General features: G+C 40.4%; 1 protein-coding gene across 6 annotated transcripts in view; it reads left to right on the top strand.

The window, feature by feature from the left end:
* The window catches only part of camsap2a (calmodulin regulated spectrin-associated protein family, member 2a), a 40,568-nt gene that overhangs the window by 4,368 nt on the left and 12,280 nt on the right, over window positions 1–23,920 (top strand). For 4 of the 6 annotated variants that reach the window (XM_047158179.2, XM_047158178.2, XM_047158177.2 and 1 more), the window contains exons 2-5: window positions 4,346–4,605; window positions 18,507–18,668; window positions 20,708–20,791; window positions 23,602–23,634. In XM_047158179.2, the coding sequence (XP_047014135.1) occupies window positions 4,346–4,605; window positions 18,507–18,668; window positions 20,708–20,791; window positions 23,602–23,634 (539 nt within the window). The remainder of the gene's footprint in view (window positions 1–4,345; window positions 4,606–18,506; window positions 18,669–20,707; window positions 20,792–23,601; window positions 23,635–23,920) is intronic. The other 2 variants (XM_053683080.1, XM_017478968.3) reach the window with 1 other exon arrangement.

Raw genomic sequence — 23,920 nt, 5'->3', positions numbered from 1 at the left:
CTATAGACAGTTTGTTAATGCTGTTTACACTTTTCATCTTACAGTCTAAGCAAGTTTCATTAGTACACATTGTTTTGCCTTTAAACCTATAGACCATTCTGTTTTATATGGTACGTTAGATGAAGCCCCTCTCTCTGTTCTGACGTAATCCAGTAGGCTGAACTGGGTGTTTTGTGGGCGCTTTGTTGGATTTTTCTTACGTAATTTAACAGAAGGAGCTCTCAATGTGCCACCAGTGTCTCTCCATCTGGCTGGTTTCACACTACCTCACACATCGAAATCTTTCTCTTCACTAGGATGTACTAGGACGTGGTTCAGGAGAATATTTTTGTGATACAAGAGAAAACTACTGCCATGTGAATATGTACTTCAAGATCGGTAATCATTCTTGGCCTGTTGTTTAATGACGCATCATACATAGTGCTTTAGAAAAAAAAAAAGAAGCTGCATGACTCTGTGTGGAGTCACTGTGTGCAGTATCTAGGTATAGCATCCAGGTATTATTCCCATGTGTACATGGAAAAACTGTAATAAGTACTAAATGGTAAATGTTCTGCACTTATACAGTGCTTTTTTTTAACCTTAGCAGTTCTACAAAAGCTGTACACTGTGTCTCATTCACCCATTCACACCCACAATGGTAGCAGAGCTGCCATGCAAGGTTCTAGCTTGTTATCAAATTGGGCAAATTGGGGTACAGTGTCTTGCCCAAGGACACTTCGGCATGTGGAGTCATGTATGCTGGGAATCGAACCTCCAACCCTACGATTAATGGACAACCTGCTCTACCACCTGAGCCACAGCCACCCGCTACTTTTAAAAAGACATGCTCCTTTATGCAAGCATCACAACAGCAGAAGACCACATCAGGTTCCACTTCTGTCAGTCAAGAACAGGAATCTGATGCTACAGTAGGCACAGAGTCACACAAACTGGACAACTGAAGACTGGAAAAAGACCAGTGCCCACTGTAGCGTCAGATTCCTGTTCTCGGCTGACGGGAGTGAAACCTGATGTGGTCTGTTGCTGTTGTAGATCATCCACCTCAGGGTACTCTGTGTTGTGTGTTATGAGATGCTTTCTTTGTTTATCAGTGAATATAATGTACAGTTAGCTGTTCATAACTACACAAGCTGTGTACACACGGCATTTAGACAGTTCTTCAGTTTTTTCATGCTGGCTATGTGCTATATAGACAGATTTTCTAACCTGGAGACCATCCACTGATGTCTGCTATTGGGGAGGGCAATTTGCTTGCTCAAGTTGCTCAAGTTACTGTATCTGTATCTCAAGTTACCGCATCTACTTTCTGCACCGCTTATCCTACACAGTGTCACGGGGAGCCTGGAGCCTATCCTAGGGAACTCGGGGCACAAAGCAGTGGACACCTTGGACTAGGTGCCAATCCATCGCAGGGTACAATCGTGCACACACACTCACACAATTTAGAGATGCCATTCAGCCTTTAACACATGTCTTTGAACTGGGGGAGAAAACTGCAGTACACAGAGGACACCCTGAAGCATGGGGAGAACATTCACACAGGGCGGATGCAGGAATCGAATACCCAACCCCGGAGGTTTGAGGCAAACGAGCTAAACACTAAGCCACTGTGCCCTTACTGTATCATCTCAAGCGAAAATTTATCAGATGCCTCAGCATCCTAATAAGCCTTAAATCCACTTGAAACGTGGACTTCACTTTTGTGTGCATGTTTATGTGCATGTTTTAGATGAGGCAGTTACTGAAGATGGATGGATGGAATGGAAGCTTCATGCTTTTTGAAAAGAAAGTAGTTTGTGGAAAAAGTGACGCTTAAGTTTGAGAAGAGCATATATATAAAAAATAAAGTTCAGCCTGGCCAGTACCCGAATGGGAGACCTAATGGGAAAAGCTAAGATTTATGCTGGAAGTGGTATTAGTGAGGCCACCAGGGGGCGCCCACCATGTGGCCTGTGTGGGGCCTAATGCCCCAGTATAATGACGGGGACACTATACTGTAAAAACAGCACAGTCTTTCGGATGAGACATTAAACTGAGGTCCTGACTCTGTGGTCATAAAAAATCATAGGAGACTTATCGTAAAAGAGTAGGGGTATAACCCCGGTGTGCTGCCAAAATACCCCCATTTCCCTTCTCAATCACCCCCTAATAATCCCCATCTCTGAATTGGCTCCATCACTCTCTCCTCTCCACTAATAGCTGGTGGGTGGTGTAGTTCTGGTGCACTATGGCTACCACTGCATCATCCAGGCGGATGCTACACAATGGTGGTGGTCGAGGAGATCCCCCCCATACTATGTAAAGTGCTTTGAGTGTCTAGAAAGCGCTATATAAATGTAACTATTATATAATAGTTTATATGGCAAGGATTCCCTGTAGGATCAGATCTCTGTTGAATTTGGCATGGTCAAAAATCTGATGCATCCTTATGAGATGTAAAATGCAAACCTGCCATTTAGATGGTTTATAGTCCACTGATTCAATCTGGCTTGACCACGAACGGTGATATTAAAGGTGTGCTAAAGCTTATTTGATGTGACCATTTAGTTATCAGTAATGACACAATCCTAGCGCAAGTGATTTATTATTCTTATCTGTAAGCAAGCTGTTTGATTTCTCCAACCAAATACCCAGTAAATCTGATTAAGGACAAAGTGTTGTGCCAGTACAGTGACAATACCACAGACTGATACAGCTATTGCTCTGGGATTTGTGTGTTTAGCGCTAGCTATGTAAGCTTTGATAATGTATGTGTGTGGGTTTTAATATTCCATGACTTGCAGTTGACTCTTATGGAATGTTCTATGTTTTGTTGATACCTGAAATGACTCACAGGGCACCAGTCATGGAGGCAGGCTAGTATCCTTACCAGCTACATTATAAATAAATAAAGCAATGCGTATATCCTCATTTAATCCCTCATTTAATCATCGATTTCTCTTTTTTTTCAAGCTGGCTTTTTCCACTGATTGTGTGTTAGTTCATTGGCTTTTTTTTTTTAACTGATTTGATGCAACATTGGAAGTTGTTCAAACCTCAGAGCTCAAACAGGCTCATGGATTTTAGACTTTGTTTAGGGAAAAATGTAGTAAGACTCCTTTACTCGTCCTTCCTCTCTCAACGTTGATCCTCATCATGTACTGTTTGTTCTTGAAGTGTCTCGTTTGTAACTGAGTTATGGTTTAGATTTTTTAATCAAAAATGTATTAGATTTGATTCATCAGTGGGTTTTGATGGATCACAATGCTCTACAATGTATTATAGCCTTGCTCATACAGTGACTTATCGCCGTTTTCGTTCTCAACCCCAAATAGCACAGCGTGGATCATCCTGTCTCACTGTGGGCGTTGGTGACCTCATTCTTTGCTCATTATTACTGGGGAGCAAAATTCAGCTTTTAGATCTGCTGTTACTATGAAAAGTGGATGAAGGCATTATCACTAATCATTGCCTGTCTCTCAGTTTAAGTTGAACGATTTCAGGTTACTCTAGCCCTCCTCCAAAGTTATTGAGGTTCTTATGAATTGACCTGATTGTGGAACCCTTATAGGTTTTCTCTTTCTTTTGTCCTCAAAGTGACCTACCTATCTTTTGTTCCAACAAATCATTAAAATTTCCATGGTTGCACAAAACAGTGGAATTTTGCACAGTATATCCCGGTCTATCAGGATGATCAAATTTTAGCTTTAATTATTATAATTTAGTTTTTTTAGTGTTTATTTATTTATTTATCTATTTATTTATTTTATTATTTTATTTAACAGTTTTACAATTTGCTTTTTACAAATTATGATTTTAAAAAATCATAAATTAAAAAAAAATCATGAAGCTGCTTTGGCACTATATGTCCATTGTTTAAAAATGCACTGTACAAATAAAACGTGTGTGTGTGTGTGTGTGTGTGTGTGTGTGTTGCTTTATTTGTTAATATATTCCTGTATTATTATGTGTAATGGTAGTGTAATAACATAATTGTAGTACATGAACAAGCAATTATTAAAATTGAAATAATGTTTTGTCTTTTCAAATATGATATCACTACTACACATAATTTATAATATACTGTAGATAAACCAATCAATTTAATTGTACAATGATAGAATCCATTAAAAACAGATATTGGGCTCTTATGAGGTGTTGTTTGTTTGTTTGTTTGTTTGTTTGTTTGTTTATTGTTCTTGGGTCAGTTCCTGTGCTGTTGACATTCCACAGGATCCAGAAATCCTTGTAGGACTAATAACGGAAATAGGGTTAAGCCTCTTCGTTTAATTTCTATCATCTTGACTTGACTTGACTTGACTTGATATTGCTCCTTATCTTATCTCTCCCTTTGCCTCCCCAGACAGCATCCCGGACAAACTGAAGGATCCATTTTACACAGATCAATATGAGCAGGAGCATGTGAAGCCGCCGGTGGTCGACCTGCTGCTCTCGGCTGAGCTGTACTGTCGCGCGGGCAGTCTGATCCTCAAAAGCGATGCTGCCAAACCACTGCTTGGCCACGACGCTGTCATCCAGGCCCTGGCTCAAAAAGGCTTGTATGTGACTGTCCATGAGAGACTGGTCACTGAGAGAGACCTGTCCATGAGACCAATTCAGATGGTAAGAGATGCTTTCTTTTTTTCAGTGTGCTGCTTGTGTGCTTTTCTGGTGTATAACTTGAATGCGGAGACGCAAGAATGGTTCATATAAGGTTTTCTATACACCCTGCCCTCAACATATGAAGAGCCTGGCAGTGCCAGAATGACAATGTAGTCTATCTTTAACTACCTGCCTATTGATTGTATTGTTTTTAAAAAAGTGAATACATTAAGACACGTATTGTCAACCGAACACACCTTTTGTAATATTTGTAATTTCAAACCAGGGGGAAAAAAATCCTGTGTACATGTGAATGATAGTTCATCGTGTACATTGTCATCAGTGATGATGTATTGTAGACAGTCCCAGGTTTTGCGATTACCTTTATACAGTTTTTTAATAATAGATCAGCATTTTCCTTTTGGTTGTCTCTAAGAGGACTCATTGTTGTGTGAGTTGTGTCCTACATAATTACTCTTAAGCCATTTGGTATGCCTCTGGCTTTATCAATTTCTTTTTTAACCAAACTATATTTTGCCATTTAGGGTTTGGAGGAATGATCGACTATAGATTAGAATTGGCTGATTTTTGGCTTACATGTGTGATGCCGGTATTTCTTTTCCAAGTACCAAAATGTTGAGCTGATCAGTGATGTGATTAATGTGAGACAAATTTCACTGTGTGTGCTGAAGGAAAACTGGAGGAAAAAAGCACACTGAAGTCTCTCTCACAGTTTTGTCACATCTGTCTCAGACCAAGCCAGTGGTATTTGCAGCGTGCATCATGGGGAAAGCAAAAAACAGTTTTAACACCACTAACCTGACCTGCAGCACTAACCTGTGACTGAGTATATAATATATAATATATAATATAATATAATATGTGTGTGTGTATGTGTAATATATATATATATATATATATATATATATATATATATATATATATATATATATATATATATATATATATATATATATAATATAAAATGTATGCAGAAGTTACACTGGAAGTCTTCTGGCTGAAGCTGGGTATTATTTTGTAATGTTTTCTCGCCTATTGGACATGTTCAAGTTACATGCAATACACACCAATACATACACAGATGCCAAACAATATACCAGGTCTTACTGTCCTCACTCTACCCTTGTCATAACTATGTTTAACTAAATAATGTAAACAAATTTGACAACTTCTCTATCATTTAGTAGATATGAACATGGTTCTTTCCTATTGCACAGCAGCTACTAATCTGGTAAACACATGCTTCTTCTAAGACACAGGAAGCACTGGATCTTTTCAAACTGCGCTCTTCCCTAAATACGGGCTGTATAGACAGATGTCATTCATCACACCCGGAGAGCAGGGACAGGATGATTGCTATGGTATTATCAGGATTAGACCTCACAATCTCCTAACAATAAGGGACGATGCCTTTCTGTTGATCCACTCAGGAGTCCAGAAAAGCATTAACATGTAACAAATTTGTTATACAAATTCGAGATTTATATTTATAGCAAATTCCAGATCTTCTCTTCACAGAAGCAAGTAGCTGCTCTCCCCTTTGTCTTATTTTTGTCTCGTTGCAATGCAGAATCTGGCCTGTGAAGAAGCAGGAGTGGGTAATTTTAGTTGTGAAGGTTCCTTAGGGACTCGGCGTGACCTCATTATAGGAAGTGACATCCTCAGCCTGGTGAAGACTGCACAACACGGGGCCTACTTTAGATTAGACTGCCACATTGCAACATTTGACTAAAAGCAGCATGAATATAACACTATTTTTGTTAGTTTACGTTATTCATTTGAGGAAAATATTTTTTGTTATGGTAACTTGTGTCACTTTTTTATATTATTATTTATTTATTTACAGAGTGTGGATATCGAATATTTTGTTCATAACAGTTTTTTAAAAATCTGGGTGTTTGCATTCTGATCTGGAGACTTAAGGTTTAAAAGTAAGGGTGTAATTGTCACGTACCGTGGTTGAAGACGGAAGCACATGCGGGTGATAGAATCAGGCAGAATAATCCAAAGGAATAGACAAAGTTCGTGGGCGAGAAACAGGCAGAGGTCAGGCGATCAGGCAAACAAACAAAATAGGGCAAGGTAGAAATTGAGGTCACTTCGTCAAAACACGAGAATAAGGCTTGGATAACGGCAGAGAACAAGTCAACTGAACGTTTACTTCACAAAGTCTGTATGCATCCAAAGTCTCTTAAGTGCTCTGGTGAGAGTGTGTGTGTGAAAAGTGTAGTCCTCAGCGGCCATGTTTGTAGTAAGCGGTGTTTCCTGGGAAACCGAGTCGTGGCTGGGCTGAGATATATGACAGTAAGGATACACAAAATTTGAATTTTATACAATACAATGCAGAGGTGTCTCGATTCCGTACATTTTTAATACAGCAAAAAACAACAACATTGCCTTAGTTTTCATAATTAAACAGTAGGAATGTTGACTAATTAAACATTATTTCATAAACTGTCTGAAGGGTGATGTCAGACATGGTTGCGGTATTAGCGCTGGTATATTATGCTCATTGTCACATTTCACTCCAGCACTCACTGGACATCAGCGTGGAAAAAAAAAAAAAAAAGACTAGGAAGCAGAAGTGGATCCACACACTAGACCGTAAAGGTTTGAGGGAATCTTCCAGTGCCTACTTAATGCTAATTGTAGCCATTGCTGTTTTTCCCAAGCTAAGCATGCTTGTCGTATGCAGTATATGATTGATTTTTTTTTTTTTTTTTTTTTTTTTTTTTTTTTTTTTTAAATTCATAATGTCATGTCTGTTTATTTAATATTGCATTCCACAATGACTGAGTGTAAATACATTGTCCGAGATGTAGCTGGTATCTTGCAAGGAAGTAAGCTTCAGTCCAAGTCTTTTGTTTTTGCCTTAAAAGAAGAAATAAACACAAAATCAATAAAATCATCTTGTATTAATAACAGGTGGCTCAACCACGCAGTTACACGCATTTATCATTGTAATTCCAATATATAGTACTCGTAAATTTGTGTCCAACTTTTCCCTTCATCTCGAGGGATTACAATGAGTGTTTCTGACATAATACATCTGCAAGGGGTTGCTTTCAGTTTTTGACATACGGCTTTGAAATCATCTTGAAAACCGGACATTTTGTATCGTCAGTGCTAATATTCATTCATCAGGTTACCCAGCTAAAATGTAAAAGTTAGTAAAAAGATAAAACGCACATGTTTTTGACTTTCCTCTCTTCACATTATGATGGTATAATATTACAGTCATGCCCCTGTATTTATGTACGAGTTGTGTTAAAATATGTTACCCCATGGTCAGAAAGTCACTAAACTGAAGGGACTTAGCAGGCGTTCACCGTCAGCTGTCAGTCAACTGTGAGCTAGATACATCTGCAGTTTTACAAGCATAATGTGTCATCAAGATATCTTATTTTAAAGCGATTATGAAAATGCATACCTCAGAGCGATACATCAGAAATATATCAGTATAAGAGAATCCCGCACTCACGAACCACCGACCTCAGGGTTTATTTCCCCATATTTAACAAAAAGAATGAACAACAAACTAGGCAAGCTGACAAACTGAACTGCTATTAGAGTTGTCACGATACCATAAACATATCTTACAATGCTATACCAGCTGAAGTATCACGATACCACACAATATTTCGTGTGAAGTGTGAATTTGGGAGAAAAAATAAATATGTTCAAGGAAGTTCTGTTGAATGTCTACCAATTAGTAAGTATTAACATAGACTTGGGCAAAAAATAAATTTTTTTCATTGTGTGCCTGTTAAAGGGTTAAAAGCGCTCAAGCAAGATGGCTGACATCTTGCAAAAGGTCCCTTGGTATGCAGAACGAAATTGTTTAAAGACAATATCGTTTTTGGCATGAAGGTCTTTGTTGTTGTTGTTGTTGTTGATGATGATGATGATGATGTTGTTGTTGTTGTTGTTGTTGACGATGATGATGAAGTTAGCTCTGACTGTAAATTAGAATGATGCCCGAATGCTCGTTACTATTTAATAAGTAAATCGTGTAGAAATAGTTAAGGGATTTCCCCTTTAAATACGCCCGAAACATCAACAGATTTGTACCAGCTTGCTTTGTCTGGAGGAGATGCAAATATTTTCCACTTGGTTACTATACTGTATAAAATCTGGGATTGACACATCTTGCATATGTGACACATCGGTTTGCAGATGGTGGAGATGTGGATCTGCATCACAGAGTGAAGAAGCTGGCTGTATATAACCGCATCCTTATTAATAATAGATGGTAACGGCGTGAGTCTGTTGGGAACAGAGAATAAAGAGGACAGAACTGTGTGTGTGTGGAGCAGACCAATTCCCTGTCCACACAATGCCCACAGAAATCATCATGGCTGTGTGTTGCAGCTGATAATAAGATCAAACTGCCAAAACAGCAAGAAAACCTGTAATGTCAGGTCTTATGTCTTACAAACAACATTAGGAGACCTGTGATTTCATCCCTCTCTGTATATCTGTACAGAAGATAAAATGCCTCAGCTGTACTGTGTGATATCTACTGAGCACCTTCCCTATCATTAACATCTTCCCTCACTTCCCTCCATCACCATGGAAACCATACACTCATGTGTAGTCAAAGCAGTCAAATTTACAATGAAGAGGATTATTATTCATGGTATATGAATCTTGTGTTAGCAGTGCACATTACCATACTGTATACATTAGTAGGTTAGACATGAAAATTCTTTTAATGCAGTATATCATATTGCATAATAATGCATATTTAAGTCAATCACTACATTTCTCCCAAGTCTGCCGGGTGGGTTAATTTTAGCACAAGACAAAACTTGCTGCATTATTCAGAAACGAATGCCGCATTCTGATTGACCTATTTCCTGTGAGAGACATCATGGCATCTGTGCTGAACACACAAGCAGAGTGAAATCACCGGGAGACACAAGGAGAGTAGCGGTGTCCTTATTGGATCTTGTTTTCAATTTTATTTTAGTGGTTGGTAAAACTGCGTGTGCTAATGGCTTGTGCAGTAATTTGAGCTATTATATATGAATGTTATGTAATATTTCCTAAACTGGACTAGTTTTTGTTAACACAATATGATATGACCATAAAAGAAGCATCTGAAATTTGCCATCGTTGAAATGATTGTACAACTCAGTATCATAGTGTCATGAGATGGAACGGGTAGACAGATACAAATGCAGGAAGAGGTGTTTATTGAGATCAGGGCAAACAAATCCAAAAGTCAGAGTAGACAAACACCAGAATCTGTAAGCAGGCAAAAGGTCGGGCAATCAACAAACAGGGCATCAGAGGCAGGACAATATCTGAAAACACTAGCCAAATGAGGTCAATAAGAAACATGAGCAGAGAGATCAACAGGCTTAGTATAGTCACAAATGCATGGATGGAGCATATACTTGACAAAAAGCGAGTGCAATGAAAGTCCTTTTGTGGTGTGATTGTGCTGTGAATGGGATGCAGGTGTGCGTGATCAAAATGAAGGTGAGGGTGAATGTGTCAATGTGCAAGTGTTCTGGGAATTGCAGTCCATGTTGGCCATGTTTGTAGGCCGCAGTACAGGCTAGGAAATGGAGTTCGTAGTGTGAGTAGGGCCTGGAACTACTGGCTGGAGACGTGACACATGGAAGGAAGGGGTAATACAGCAACGGCGTGGCAGTTGAAGTTGATATGTGACTTTGTTGATGATCTTGTATTGTCTGTTGTTTCTAGGTGTTCGTTTTTTTCCACACTTGTCAAAAGCCTTTGGTGGCCAGCCACACCTGATCACCAGGCTGATTTTCAGGAGTGGGCCCTCTGCTGCGATCCGCATAATTATTAGAGGTTTCTGCAGCTCTTGTAGGTTTAGTGACTGCTTTCCCCGTACCTGTTTGCTGCGTTTGAACCATTCATTGACGGCTGGTGAATCTGTGGTGTTGGCATTCCATAGAAATAGGGGGGCTGGTATCCAAGAACACATTGGAAGGGTGTGAGCTTGGTGGCTGAGTGACATAGTGAGTTTCGGGCATGTACGGCCAAGGGTATGAACTGGGCCCATCCTCCGGGTTGGCTGAGCAAAATGTACGGAGGCATCTCCCCACCTCTTGGTTGGCCCATTTGACCTGCATTTTGGACTGGGGATGGTAACCTGAAGTGAAACTCACGGTGACACCTAGTTTCTTCACAAAGCTGGCCCACACCCTGGATGTAAACTGAGGGACTCGATCACTAACTATATCACCTGGAATCCCGAAATATCAGAACACATGATTAAAAAGCAATTCTGCTGTGCAAAGGCTGAAGGCAGACCTGAGCGAGGTATGAGGCGCAGAGACTTGGAGAATCTATCCGTGACTACTAGGATGGTGGTTTTACCCTGAGATCGGTGAGAAAGTCAATGGCCAGATGGGACCAGGGGCGTTGATGTGTGGGTAGTGGTAAGAGCTTGCCAGCGGTGAGTGTTCTGGGTACTTTGGTTTGGGCACAAATGCTGTATGAGGTGACTGCCCGTTGTACATCCTTTATTATGTTCGTTCACCAGTACTTTTCCATTAGTAAGTGATAGGTTCTGGGGATTCCTGAGTTTGTTCCTCAATTGGGTCAGTACGAAAAGTTTGTTCGGAGGGCATAACTGGGGTATCTGTTGTCTGGGGGTGTTGTTGATGGCTTGATCCATCTCCCATTCAATAGTTCCCACTACCCATTCAGGAGGGAGGATGGTTTCCTCAAGGTCATGACTGGGTTCAGATGTGTGCATGCGTGATAACACATCAGCTTTGACAGGGTGAACTGAACCAGTTGAAGAATAACAATCCGCGTGCTTGCCGGGGGTTGAGGTTTTTGGTGGTGCGGAGATACTCTAGATTCTTGTGGTCTGTCAGGATAGTGAATGGATACTGGGCCCCCTCAAGCCAATGGCGCCACTCCTCTAGTGCTAGTTTCATGGCCAACAGTTCATGATCTCCAGCACTATAGTTCCTTCCTGCCAGGGATAGTTTATTGTGCCTTTCTTCAAATCTCTATGACAGAATGGTGCCCATTCCTGTTTCAGAGACGTCCACCTCTACTATGAATGACTATTAGGATCTTGGTGCTTTAAGATGGGAGCTGATGTGAAAGTGTTCTTGAGCTGGGTAAGGGTCTGGTCTGCAGCTGCGTTCCATGCCAGTCTCTTGGAGCCTCCTTTTAGCAGTTATGTCAGGGGGTGCGCTATAGAGCTGAATCCTTGGATGAAGCATCAGTAGAAATTTGCAAGCCAAGAAATCGCTGTAAGTCCTTGACTGTAGGTGGTGTAGGCCAACTGACTACGGTGTCCACTTTGCTCTAATCCATGGCTATACCACCCAGGCTAATGATATAGCCGAGAAAGACCATGGTTCTCTGATGAAATTCGCACTTCTCCCCTTTAACGTAGAATTCATGTTGCAGGAGGTACTGGAGGGCTTGGCGAACATGACTGACATGACTTTCCAGGGATGGTGAATAAATTAGGATGTAGTTGTCAGGCAATGACTAATTAACCCAGCATATCTCTGAGGACATCATTAATTAGTCATTGGAGGGTGCGCTATAGAGTCCATACAGCATGACCAGGTACTTGTAGTTACCTGAGGTAGTGAGTAGGCGGTCTTTCATTCGTCCCTGTCTCTGATGTGTACTAGGTTGTACATGCTCTGTAGATTGAGTTTAGTGAACACTTTGCCTGACCTGAGCTGCTCTAGGATGGCAGGAACTAAAGGCAGCGGGTAGCAATACTTTACTGTGCATTGGTTCAAACCCTGGTAATCGATACAAGGTCTAAGTCCACCTCCTTTTTTCTCCATGAAGAATCCCGCAGAAACTGGAGAATTAGAGGGTATTATGCATCCTTGCTGCAATGCTTCTTGTATATACTCTTCCATGGCCTGTTATTCAGTGAGGGAAAGGGGGTAAATGCGACTGGGATGAGGCGTGGATCCTGGGAGCAGCTCAATGGCACAATCGTACGGTCTGTGGGGAGGTAAAGCACTGGCTTTGGTCTTGCTGAAAACTGTGCTTAGATCCTTGTAGTCTGGAGGAATAATGAATTGGGCTTGATTCTACAGGCTTTCAATGGAGGTGGTGGCGATGAGGAGCTCTGGTTAAAGAATACAGTGAGATTTGCAATATGGTGACCACTTGGTGATTTCCTTGTCAGACCATGAAATGGAGAGGTTATGCTGTTCCATCCACGGGAGACCCAGAATGATCGGGTGTCCAGGTGATACTGTGATGAGGTGTGTGATGTACTCTTGGTGAAGAGCGCTGACTTGAAGGAGAATGGGCTGAGTGCTGTGAGAGTCAAGACAATATCAGAAAACACTAGGCAAAACTGGGTCAAGAACAGAACCACAAGCGGAGAGATAAAACAGGCTTGGTATCATCACAAACACAAGGAATGGCGCATATACTTTGCAAAGAGTATGTGACATGAAAGTCCTTTTATACTGTGGCCATGATTGTGCTGTGAATTGGATGCAGGTGTGAGTGATTTAAAATGAAGGTGAGAGTGTTCTGGGAATTGTAGTCTGTGGAGGCCATGTTTGTAGGCCACAGTGCAGGCTCGGAAGTGGAGTTCATGGCTTGCGTAGGCCTAACAAAATCAAGCTGCTAGACTGTATTCTGGATGACCGGGTGTTGTTGGCTCTTATCTTCCTATTACAGCGTCACTAGATAGTCACCTATAGCGTAAGTCATGTGTGCGAGTCTCTCGTTTTAATTTAATTTGAGGCTATGTCATTATTAATTTCGTCCTGCTCCAACAAAATCTATGGTCACGGGGCCACTGCTGGTATTTGCTTACATCCGAACAACATTGAATTAAATTACATTTCAGTGACTGTTAACTGGGATTGTTAACAGACTCTAGTCTTATGACAAAAACGCAGAAGCAGAACTTCACCGTGTAAGTAGAGTACACAACTTGCTAAAATTCTGTAGCATATTCAAAAGGATGTTTTGCATTTGGAAACTCCCTGCGACATACAGTAATTGTTACATTAATAGAGTTAATATTTGGAATTTACATATTGTCTCACATGTCCTGCACATAGTTGTGTTTTCCCTGCTCGAACACACCCACTTCAACTCCGTTACTGAGCTGTTAATTAGCTAATTAATTGAATCATGTGTGTTGAGAGAAGGAAAAACACTAATATGTTTAAGACCGGGAGTCCTCCGAGACTAGGGTTTGGGAACCAATAAATTTTTTGTAAATAAAAGCAGCTTTCCATATTTCTGACTATGACTTATCCCATACGAGCCATCTTATAAGAGTTATCCCATCCCTTCAGGCTTCAGCATCATGTTGTAAGAGGCTTCTTAAAGGGTCTGCTCGCTCAGAAAACTGATATTTCATATTGACAGACTGAATAAGGTGGCTAAGACATTGCCATGGCAACACTCCAGAGGCAGGCGACTGGTGTGTGTGTGGACTTATTGCTCTGCCTGAGGCAAATATCTGAAATGATGAGTGCAGTGTCAGCCGCATTCCTATCACATTCACTCAATTTAAAAAAAATTACAATGGGACATCATTTTCTGTTCTTATAGCAGTGTCAGCACTCGCCGTTACTCACAAAGACTTTGCTAACTCAGCTAGAGCTGCTTTTAACGGTCTATAGTCAACTCCAGAATTGAGAAATGATGTATTGAACGTACACATAGTGACACTGTATAGTTTTATTTCTTTCAAGTGCATTCTTCTTCTTCTTCTTCTTCTTCTTCTTCTTCTTCTTAACCCTAGAATTAACATTTGGCAAAGTCCGCCATGAAGATCATAAGATTTTCCAGTTATAACTAACAAGGTTGGGTCTTAGACCTTTTGCCATCTTTACAATTTCATGCTCTTTTATATTCTCTGGTTTGTACATGTACACTACTGTCTCCAATTTAGACCTCAGTTTGTCAATATGGTTCAAATATGACACTTGCAATGGCCCTTGGCATCAATGGCACATTTTTGTATTTGCTGCGACTATTTCTGCATTGTTTAGGATCTTTATGGATATAGAGCTATATCTATGGTCAAACCTTAACCTCCTAGCAGAGGCAACCAGGTTTTGCACTAAAATATTCAGGTACTTGATGCCATCAGTCTTCAAAAAGCCCCAAAAATGATAGACCGTCATCCACATCCATATTTTGCAGTGGGTATATATCTATATTTTTTAATACTAAACTGTGTAAACCTTGTGGTCTTCTTTGCCAGCCTCATCATCATTCTCAAATTTCACCAAAAGCAGACACATTGTTTCTGGTGACACTGATATAGAGTGAAGGGGAAATAAGTAAAGTATATGGACACTTTTTTGTGTGTGTTTTTGTTAATACACTTCCGGTGCATATGTGTACTGTGTGTGTATAAATTTACACACAATGCGTTTTGTCTTTGTACTTTTACACATATAGTTTGTATTCATAATAAAGATGTTAAAATGAAAATGATGAGTGGGAAATGTATTCAGACACCACAAATGAATGAAATTACCAACATTAGCATTTTGTTTCAAAGCTGCTGTTGGCAATCACAGCTTCAACATATATACAGTAAGAAATTATTAGCTTTTTGCAGCATTGTGGTTCAAATTTAGCCCATTTGTCTTGGCAAATTGTCTTTAATTCTCCAAGATTCAAGTCAGCACATTCACCTTATCTTATTTTATTTTTTTAAACCAATCTTGAGTAAGTTTGGTTGTATCTTGGCCGAAGAGATTCAATTCCCCCCTTCATTATTGCATTCGTGATTCCTTCTATGACGTGTAATGCAGCTCCATATCATGATGCTCCCACCAGCGTGCTTCACTGTGGGTGTGGTGTTCTTGGAATCATAGGCACAACCTTTCTTTCTCCAAACATGACGAGTTGAATTATCGCCAGAGTGTTCATTTTTGTTTCATCTGACCAGCGTGTACTGTTCCAAAAGATTTGTCTAAATGCTCATGTGATCTGTGTGCTGCTTTTTCAGCACAGGAATTTTGCATGAGGTTAAGGAATGGAGATGATCTACACTGCTTATCGTTCTCTGTGTAACTGCTCTTCCTGCTGCTTTCAGGCCGTCCTGCAACTCTTTTCGGGTGACTGCTGACTTTTTCATTGCACTGTGTATTATTAATTTAAGAGTGAATTATTAATATCATGAATAAATTCTGGCGACGATTAGTTGTGGTTCTGTGAACGTTCCGCCTGCGTATTATCAAGCCAGTTGTGCTGACCGGGATATTTAAGGTCTTTGCTATGGCTCTGTAGCTTTTTCCATTTGAGTGGTTTATAATGATGTCCCTGAGAACTTCAGGAAGCTCCTTCACCATGATTGATACTTGCTTAAAATTTTCCCAACCAATGACAAAGTCTTTCTATAATGACACCAGGTCCAGCTTGCACGGGAACATCTTTGTTGCAGCACTTGTATCTAGAAATTTTTATGTCTACATTTTAAAACCCTGCTATAATTTAGAGCACTAAACTAACCAAGTCTGTATGACAACTTAGCATGACAAGTTTTTGCCTTTAACAACACATCAGTAGTCATTTTGTGCACATACTTTTGCACTCAAGAATACACATCTTTTTTAGCTGTTGGGTGATCAAATTGAACTCTGAAATCTATCCTGTTTGTACACTACTTACTCAACATTATCCTCTATGCTTTATGCGCATTACTACTGTTTTCAGTCTAGAAAAGCAAGAAGACCTTTTGTACTTATACAAGTTAAGAATAATATAGGCTTGTTTTAAAAAAAAAAAAAAAAAAAAAAAATTATTCATTTGCTTTTTTTGATGGTGTATATAGAATTATTTTATAAAAAGAAAAGTTGTTAGTGGACTCAGCCTTTTACGTTGTATGCTTAATGCATAACTCAACCATATACCAAATTAAAATTAAAACAGCTCACATGAAAAATGCTCACAGTGACACGTTAGAACTGATTTTGTCCCTTTTTTTTAAATATTGCGTCTATTATGTATTGTTTTATTTTGGAGGTCGTTGTCACCGCAGGGGAAACCATTGTCTGCGAAATTAGTCCTCGTTTACAGAAAAGCAAGAAACAGCTGAGTTTATTTACCGCCAGATCAGCATGCCATTCTCAATATTGTTCTCAGCACGCTCACTTCTCTCAGTGTAGCGTTTTCTATAAATGACTTCTCAGCCGAACATCATAGCACTGTGCGCCGTACAAGACTTGTCTAATTTCACTTAGCCTTCGTTTAGCTTCATTTAGCCTTCTGTGTCTACCAGTAACCACTGGGCTCCTGAGAAAACAGACACATTTTTAATTTGTGGTAGAAGTAGGGGTTGGTGGAATTATTTATTGCATCCATGAGTACTGAGGTAATGATAAGTGGGTAAAGTGCCTCATAATTTGTAATGATAAATCAAAGGCGGCATGATGGGTATGTATTGGGATGTTATTAGATACATGAGAGATCCGGGCGAATCATGGGAGTCACTGGAAGCCGGAATGGTAGGCCATAGCTACATATCCTTAAACAATAATTGCTTAAACATGTATTATTGACCATGTTTTTCTTGTCTGCTGAACAGAATTATAATGGATTTACCAAGGCAGTACAATTTGGTTAATTTGTTTCATGATTGTAATGTTGTGCATGTTCAAGATTGATATAGTTTTTTTGTCCTTCATTAGTAATTATGATGCTGTACACAAAATGATCGCTATCAACCACCTAGTACGTTTTGGTTGTAGCTAAATTGAAACCTTCATTGTTAACATGAAGGCTGAGAGACATGCAGCTAAGATGTATGTACAGTAGGGGAAATAAGTATTGAACATTTTATTCAGTAAATATTTTTCCAGCGAGGTTATTCACATGAAATTTTCACCAGACATCAGTATTAACTCAAGAAATCCACACATATAAAGAATTCACAACATTAAAGTCCATGAATGAAGTTATGAGTAATAAAGTGGAATGACACAGGAAAAAAGTATTGAACACGCTAAGAAAAAGCAGTTCTGCAAGGCGAGGGAAGGCAAGGAACCTGCTGAAATCCGTAAGTAGTTATACCCCCTATCTGTGCAAATTAATATCAGCTGGGTTTATAAAAAGGCTTTTCGTTACCAAGGTGTCACACAAGAAACATCTCACGATGGGCAAAGATCTCTACGTCAGTTGGTTGAGATATGCCGACAGTGCTAACTGAAAGATTCGCTATAAATCTGAAACATGAATAAATAAAATCTGTCCTACAGATGTACGTTACTGCATACATGTATGCATCTTAATGTAAAACTGTTGTATGAAGCATCATTTTGTAAGGTTAAGTGAACATTAGTGTTATCTTTGAAGATCAGGAAAACAGCAACTTATAAGGTTTCAGCATTAAACATTATTAGTGTATGTAGCAACCTCTTAATATGGATGTACATACATGCACTATATGGAGAAAAGTATGTGGACACCTGACCATCCTATCACATCACAACTGTGAATACTGCAGATTTGTATTGGATTAAATCATAGCTCTTGCGTATAATCATTTTAATCACAGTACCATGCTAGGTACAACTAATTCATCAAATGGGGATTAAAGTGTCTGTCTAAATCCTAATCCAGGAAATTGGACATTGTAACAAAATCATGTTAAGGCAGGTAACACCAACACTCTTAACACTATCATTTAGAAGATTTTCTTCTGCCACGCCCAACGTGTTTGAAGTCTCAGTCCTTATTTGGCATAAGAATTTGCAATATGTGTGAGGTGCTGGAGTACCATAGTTTTCATTCTGTTGGGTTGACCAATAAAGCCATTTCAGCAGGAAGATTGTCAAAACCATTGACTAAAACCATAACTATTATAGCTTGGGTAATGAGAGTTGTGTGTAACTTGTTGTTTCTGTGATCAGTCTAATGTATGATTTGTCATTTCCTGTATGCAGAGTGCCCACCTGGCGCTGATTGACACTTTGATGATGGCCTATACGGTGGAGACGGTGAGTATGGACAAGGTTGTAGCGTGCATGCAGCAGTATTCTACCGACTGCGCTGACGGAGACACGCCCTATGACACGGAGGATGCCGTCATTAGCTGGATGAATAAGGTAGTTAATTATTTATTTCTTCGCTTCTTACTAAGAAATTAATGCTCTAATAGCCTGGTCCATTAGAAAGAATAAAATTGCTTACTTTGTTTCTTCTGTCTTCGGTGATACTTATATAAATTATGTCTTGTTCCCTGCCAGTTTGAGTGTATAAGTATCAATTTCCTGAAAGCTTGTTCTAATGGAAAGTCTTTGCGTGGCCTGTTGTAAACGTATCACCTGAATGGCATTTGCTGTCAGAGTAAGCATCTGCGTGACTTACCATAAGAACAAATGCACCTCAACCAAGGCTTATAGTGTTTACATTCCCTTTGTGCTGGCAGCCCACACACACACACACACACACACACACACACACACACTATAAATTGTACAATATAAACAGTGTTCAGGACTGTTACATGTCCCAGCATGTAAGAACTAAATGGTTAAACCTAAAGGAATCTTCGAGGATTTTCAACCTAATCTCTGTCCATCTGATCTGTAACATATGTGCGATTACTACAGACCAAAACTTTTGACAAGTTTCTCTGGACTGAGCGACTGTACGATACATCATGATACATGCCCGCGCTGTACGATACGTCACGACACATGCTCACGCTGTACGATACGTCACGACAGATGTTCACACTGTACGATTGTGAGTGCTCACACTGTACTCTACCAAATAACGCAGGTGCTCACACTGTATGATACCTCATGATGCGGGTGCACACACTGTATCATATCTCATGACGCAGATGCTCACACTGTACGATACCTCATGACGCGGGTGCTCACACTGTACTATACTTCATGACGCGGGTGCTCACACTACGATACCTCATGACGCGGGTGCTCACACTGTACTATACCTCATGACGCGGGTGCTCACACTGTACTATACCTCATGACGCGATTACTTACACTGTACAATACCTCATGACGCGATTACTCACACTGTACTATACCTCATGACGCGGGTGCTCACACTGTACTATACCTCATGACGCGATTACTCACACTGTACTATACCTCATGACGCGATTACTCACACTGTACTATACCTCATGACGCGGGTGCTCACACTGTACTATACCTCATGACGCGATTACTCACACTGTACTATACCTCATGACGCGATTACTCACACTGTACTATACCTCATGACGCGGGTGCTCACACTGTACTATACCTCTTGACGTGGGTGCTCACACTGTACTATACCTCAAGACGCGATTACTCACACTGTACTATACCTCATGACGCGATTACTCACACTGTACTATACCTCTTGACGCGGGTGCTCACACTGTACTATACCTCTTGACGGGGGTGCTCACACTGTACTATACCTCTTGACGCGGGTGCTCACACTGTACTATACCTCTTGACGCGGGTGCTCACACTGTACTATACCTCATGACGCGGGTGCTCACACTGTACTATACCTCATGACGCGGGTGCTCACACTGTACTATACCTCTTGACGCGGGTGCTCACACTGTACTATACCTCTTGACGCGGGTGCTCACACTGTACTATACCTCATGACGCGGGTGCTCACACTGTACTATACCTCTTGACGCGGGTGCTCACACTGTACTATACCTCATGACGCGGGTGCTCACACTGTACTATACCTCATGACGCGGGTGCTCACACTGTACTATACCTCTTGACGCGGGTGCTCACACTGTACTATACCTCAAGACGCGATTACTCACACTGTACTATACCTCATGACGCGATTACTCACACTGTACTATACCTCTAGACGCGGGTGCTCACACTGTACTATACCTCTTGACGCGGGTGCTGACACTGTACTATACCTCATGACGCGGGTGCTCACACTGTACTATACCTCTTGACGCGGGTGCTCACACTGTACTATACCTCGACGCGGGTGCTCACACTGTACTATACCTCAAGACGCGGGTGCTGACACTGTACTATACCTCTTGACGCGGGTGCTCACACTGTACTATACCTCTTGACGCAGGTGCTCACACTGTAGGATACCTCATATTTTGCTTTGGTCTATTTTTCAAAAGGTGAACGAATACTTGAAAGAGATCATCATCCAGGAGCAAAGCAGGAGAGAGGCACAGAGGGCCGAGCCCCTTGAGATCCCTAAGGTAAGTTTACCAGCCTCCTGTTCATTCTGAATTAGTAATTATTTCATTATTTTGGAGGCATTCCGGTGTAAAAGATGCTCTCTTTTTCTTAATGCAAACAATTAAGACTACCTGGAGTTTCATATCGGAATGGGTTTTTCTAATTAAATTCTTATTAGTAGAATTATAAGCAGTTAATAAGAATAGCCGTAGGTTTATAGAGGAATAACCATCTGATGAACGAGATAACGGGAAGAAAACCTAAATCCTGACAATGATGGTGTACCAGTTACACGCAGAACAGATCAGACTCCGAGAGATCCATGTGCTTTAATACAAAATCCAAACATACAAAATGAAAAGCAATCAGTAGTCAGAACACAGGAAATCACAGTGCAAACAGGCCAGAGGATACAACGAACAAACCAAGTAAAAGATCAGGAGAAGAGCAAGGCTCAATATGTAATTTTTTTTTTTTACAAGACTTCGTAACAAATGAATGTTCTTTGCGTGTTTATTTACTTTTATTTAAAGAGTCAGGAAGTGAACTGGAAGTGGAATGGCAGAGATTGAGCTAGAATTCTGGCGCTTGCGACCTCTGCTGGTGGGGAGGGGTAGTGTCCTGCGTTGGTGCTAACAGAACCAAAAATCTGATAATTGTTTATACTTGCGTGAAGTACATTACTCTACATTACTACTTCTGTATAAACTGTTGCTAAGGTAACCTCTCACAATGCCCTGCCTCTAATGACACACGCCATGTTGCTGTATAAGGTTTTTTTTTTTGGACTTTGCTGAGTCATAGACTCACCTTTGTGGAAGGTCCAGAGCTGCTGTGTGGAATCTCTCAGTTTGATGTTATGATGTCGACATTTGCTGATGTATGTCCTGCATGTTTAGTAGTCTGCATTTTTAGAGTACCACACACTCCCATACTGCGTTCTTAGTGGAGACCCGTACGATGTCGGGTCAGTGGTGACGGACACTCAGATACTGTGTGGATCCACACATGACACTGCCAGCATTCAACTCAAATCATGTTGGGTCCAGTTTAGGCACAGAACCTAACAGAGCACCAAAAGGCAAACTACATGCATAAAAAAAATGCAAATAAGCTGCTTTTTTGCCCAAACAGGAATTTTCAGAAATAAGAAAATACATGAGCAAGCAGCCCAATGAAGTCTGAACAAAAGAATATAAATGGGTTGCAGATTAAGTTTTATAATTGTTAAATGTACAAAGAGCAAAGAACATGCTAACCTCCTTAATAATAAACATGAGGGGATGGAAATTAAAAAATAAATAAATAAATAACCCTGCACATACACATTTGACTGGAAAATGTACATGGAAATGTACAAATGTAATCACAAATTCCCAATATCTGAGCAGAAAATTTGTTCACTTAATCTGGATTTTGAACATATTGAAAACACTGTTTATTAGCTGTGTATTCTTCAGTCAAAGAAAGAAATTATTGGGTATTTTGATCTGCAAAATATTTGTATACGGTTTTGCAAAAGCTCCTCCCACCCTGCACAGAGGTCATTGCAGGTCTAAGCATGTGATGTTAATATAAGAAGTCACATCTGTGTGACAGGTATGGTTTAAGCTAGTAGCCATAAAAGTTTAAAGGGGCCACGATATGAGAAATCAAAATTTCCTTGATCTTTTGACATGTAAGAGATCATTGGACCATTAAAACATCCTGCAAGTTTCATAGCTTAATACGTCCTCCTCAGTACAGAAGAGTGTTCGTTTAACCAATCTCTAAAAACGGCTCGTTTGGATCTAGCGAGATTTGTGAGGCCACACATTTGCATATGACTGCCCCTATAGCAAGACTTCGACACCTACTTTTACATCATCGCACTGTTGGCCCCGCCCACTGGCACTCAGTCGATGAAAACGGTTCCGCACGGGGTATTGCGAGGGCGGTTTGGGGGGGGGTTAATAATTAATTCATAAGCGAAGATGTTAGCCAATCATAGCACTGGGTGGTTACATTAAAGTCTTAAAGGTAACGGACATAAGAACCGATCGTTTCGGTCAGAGACAGGGTGGGAAAAGGCCATAAATTACTACATTTTGTATGGTTTTTTTTTTTACAAAAAAACTTTACGAATATTATAATTACACCTCAGGGAAGATAATAAAAATAAAAACATCATGACCCCTTTAAAAAGCAGAGATCCATAGAGACCCTTTTGCTTTTTGCTCCCCGAAACCTTGCATAAAGAAAAGCCCTGTGCATTTCTAGGACACTTCTTTAGGGAAATTCCCAAGCAAAAAAAAACCCAACCCAAACAAAAACATTCCTATTAACCCTGTCATTATCTCTGGGCGTCATCAACCCTCCGAGCTGCATTGCCGTTCCAACACTACAGTAACCACAGTGATTCCCGTCACCGTCTGCAGCTTAATCGAACAGTAATGAACAGTACGGCATTCCATCATTCCAGTGACTACCTCAGGGGCAGTTGTGGCTTGGCGGTTAAGGCTCTGGGTTACTGATCGGAAGGTTGAGGGTTCAAGCCCCTTCCCTGCCAAGCCGACTCTGTTGGGCCCTTGAGCAAGGCCCTTAACCCTCTCTGCTCCGGGGCGCTGTATCATGTCTGACCCCAGCTTCCTGACATGCTGGGGTATGCGAAGAAAAGAATTTCACTGTGCATATGTATATATGATCAATAAACACTCATTATCAGTGTTTTTACTTAAAGTAACGAGCTATTGATTAAATAAGAAGTCACATCAGACTAGCTCTACTTTCTTTCCTGATTTCTTTCCTGATTCCTCTCTTTCCTCTCTTTCACTCTATTTTCTGACCGAAGTCTCCAACCAAATGGTATATGAAGCTGGTTCCTGTAAGTTTCCACATAGATGTGCTTTTTCCCTCTCCATCATGTTTTCATCTGCTTGCCTGTGTTCAACATCAGTCGTGTCAATCAAACCACGTCATCGCTGTAGTCAAGTCTGTCTAGGACTTCTTAAACGTTCATCTGCCTCAGTGTGTGTCACGTCACTCATTATTTTCGCTACATCATTACGCAAAATGACAGCAAGGTAAAATATCTTGAATATTTTCAAAAGTCAAATTCTATTTAGTATTTTCTAAATTTTTTTTGTATTTTTTGTCATTTTTCTAGTATT

The sequence above is a fragment of the Ictalurus punctatus genome, chromosome 10 (assembly GCF_001660625.3).
Source record: "Ictalurus punctatus breed USDA103 chromosome 10, Coco_2.0, whole genome shotgun sequence".
NCBI classification, from domain to species: Eukaryota; Metazoa; Chordata; class Actinopteri; order Siluriformes; family Ictaluridae; genus Ictalurus; species Ictalurus punctatus.
Note: the sequence above shows the minus strand (reverse complement) of the source record. Positions and strands in the feature narration are given on the sequence as shown.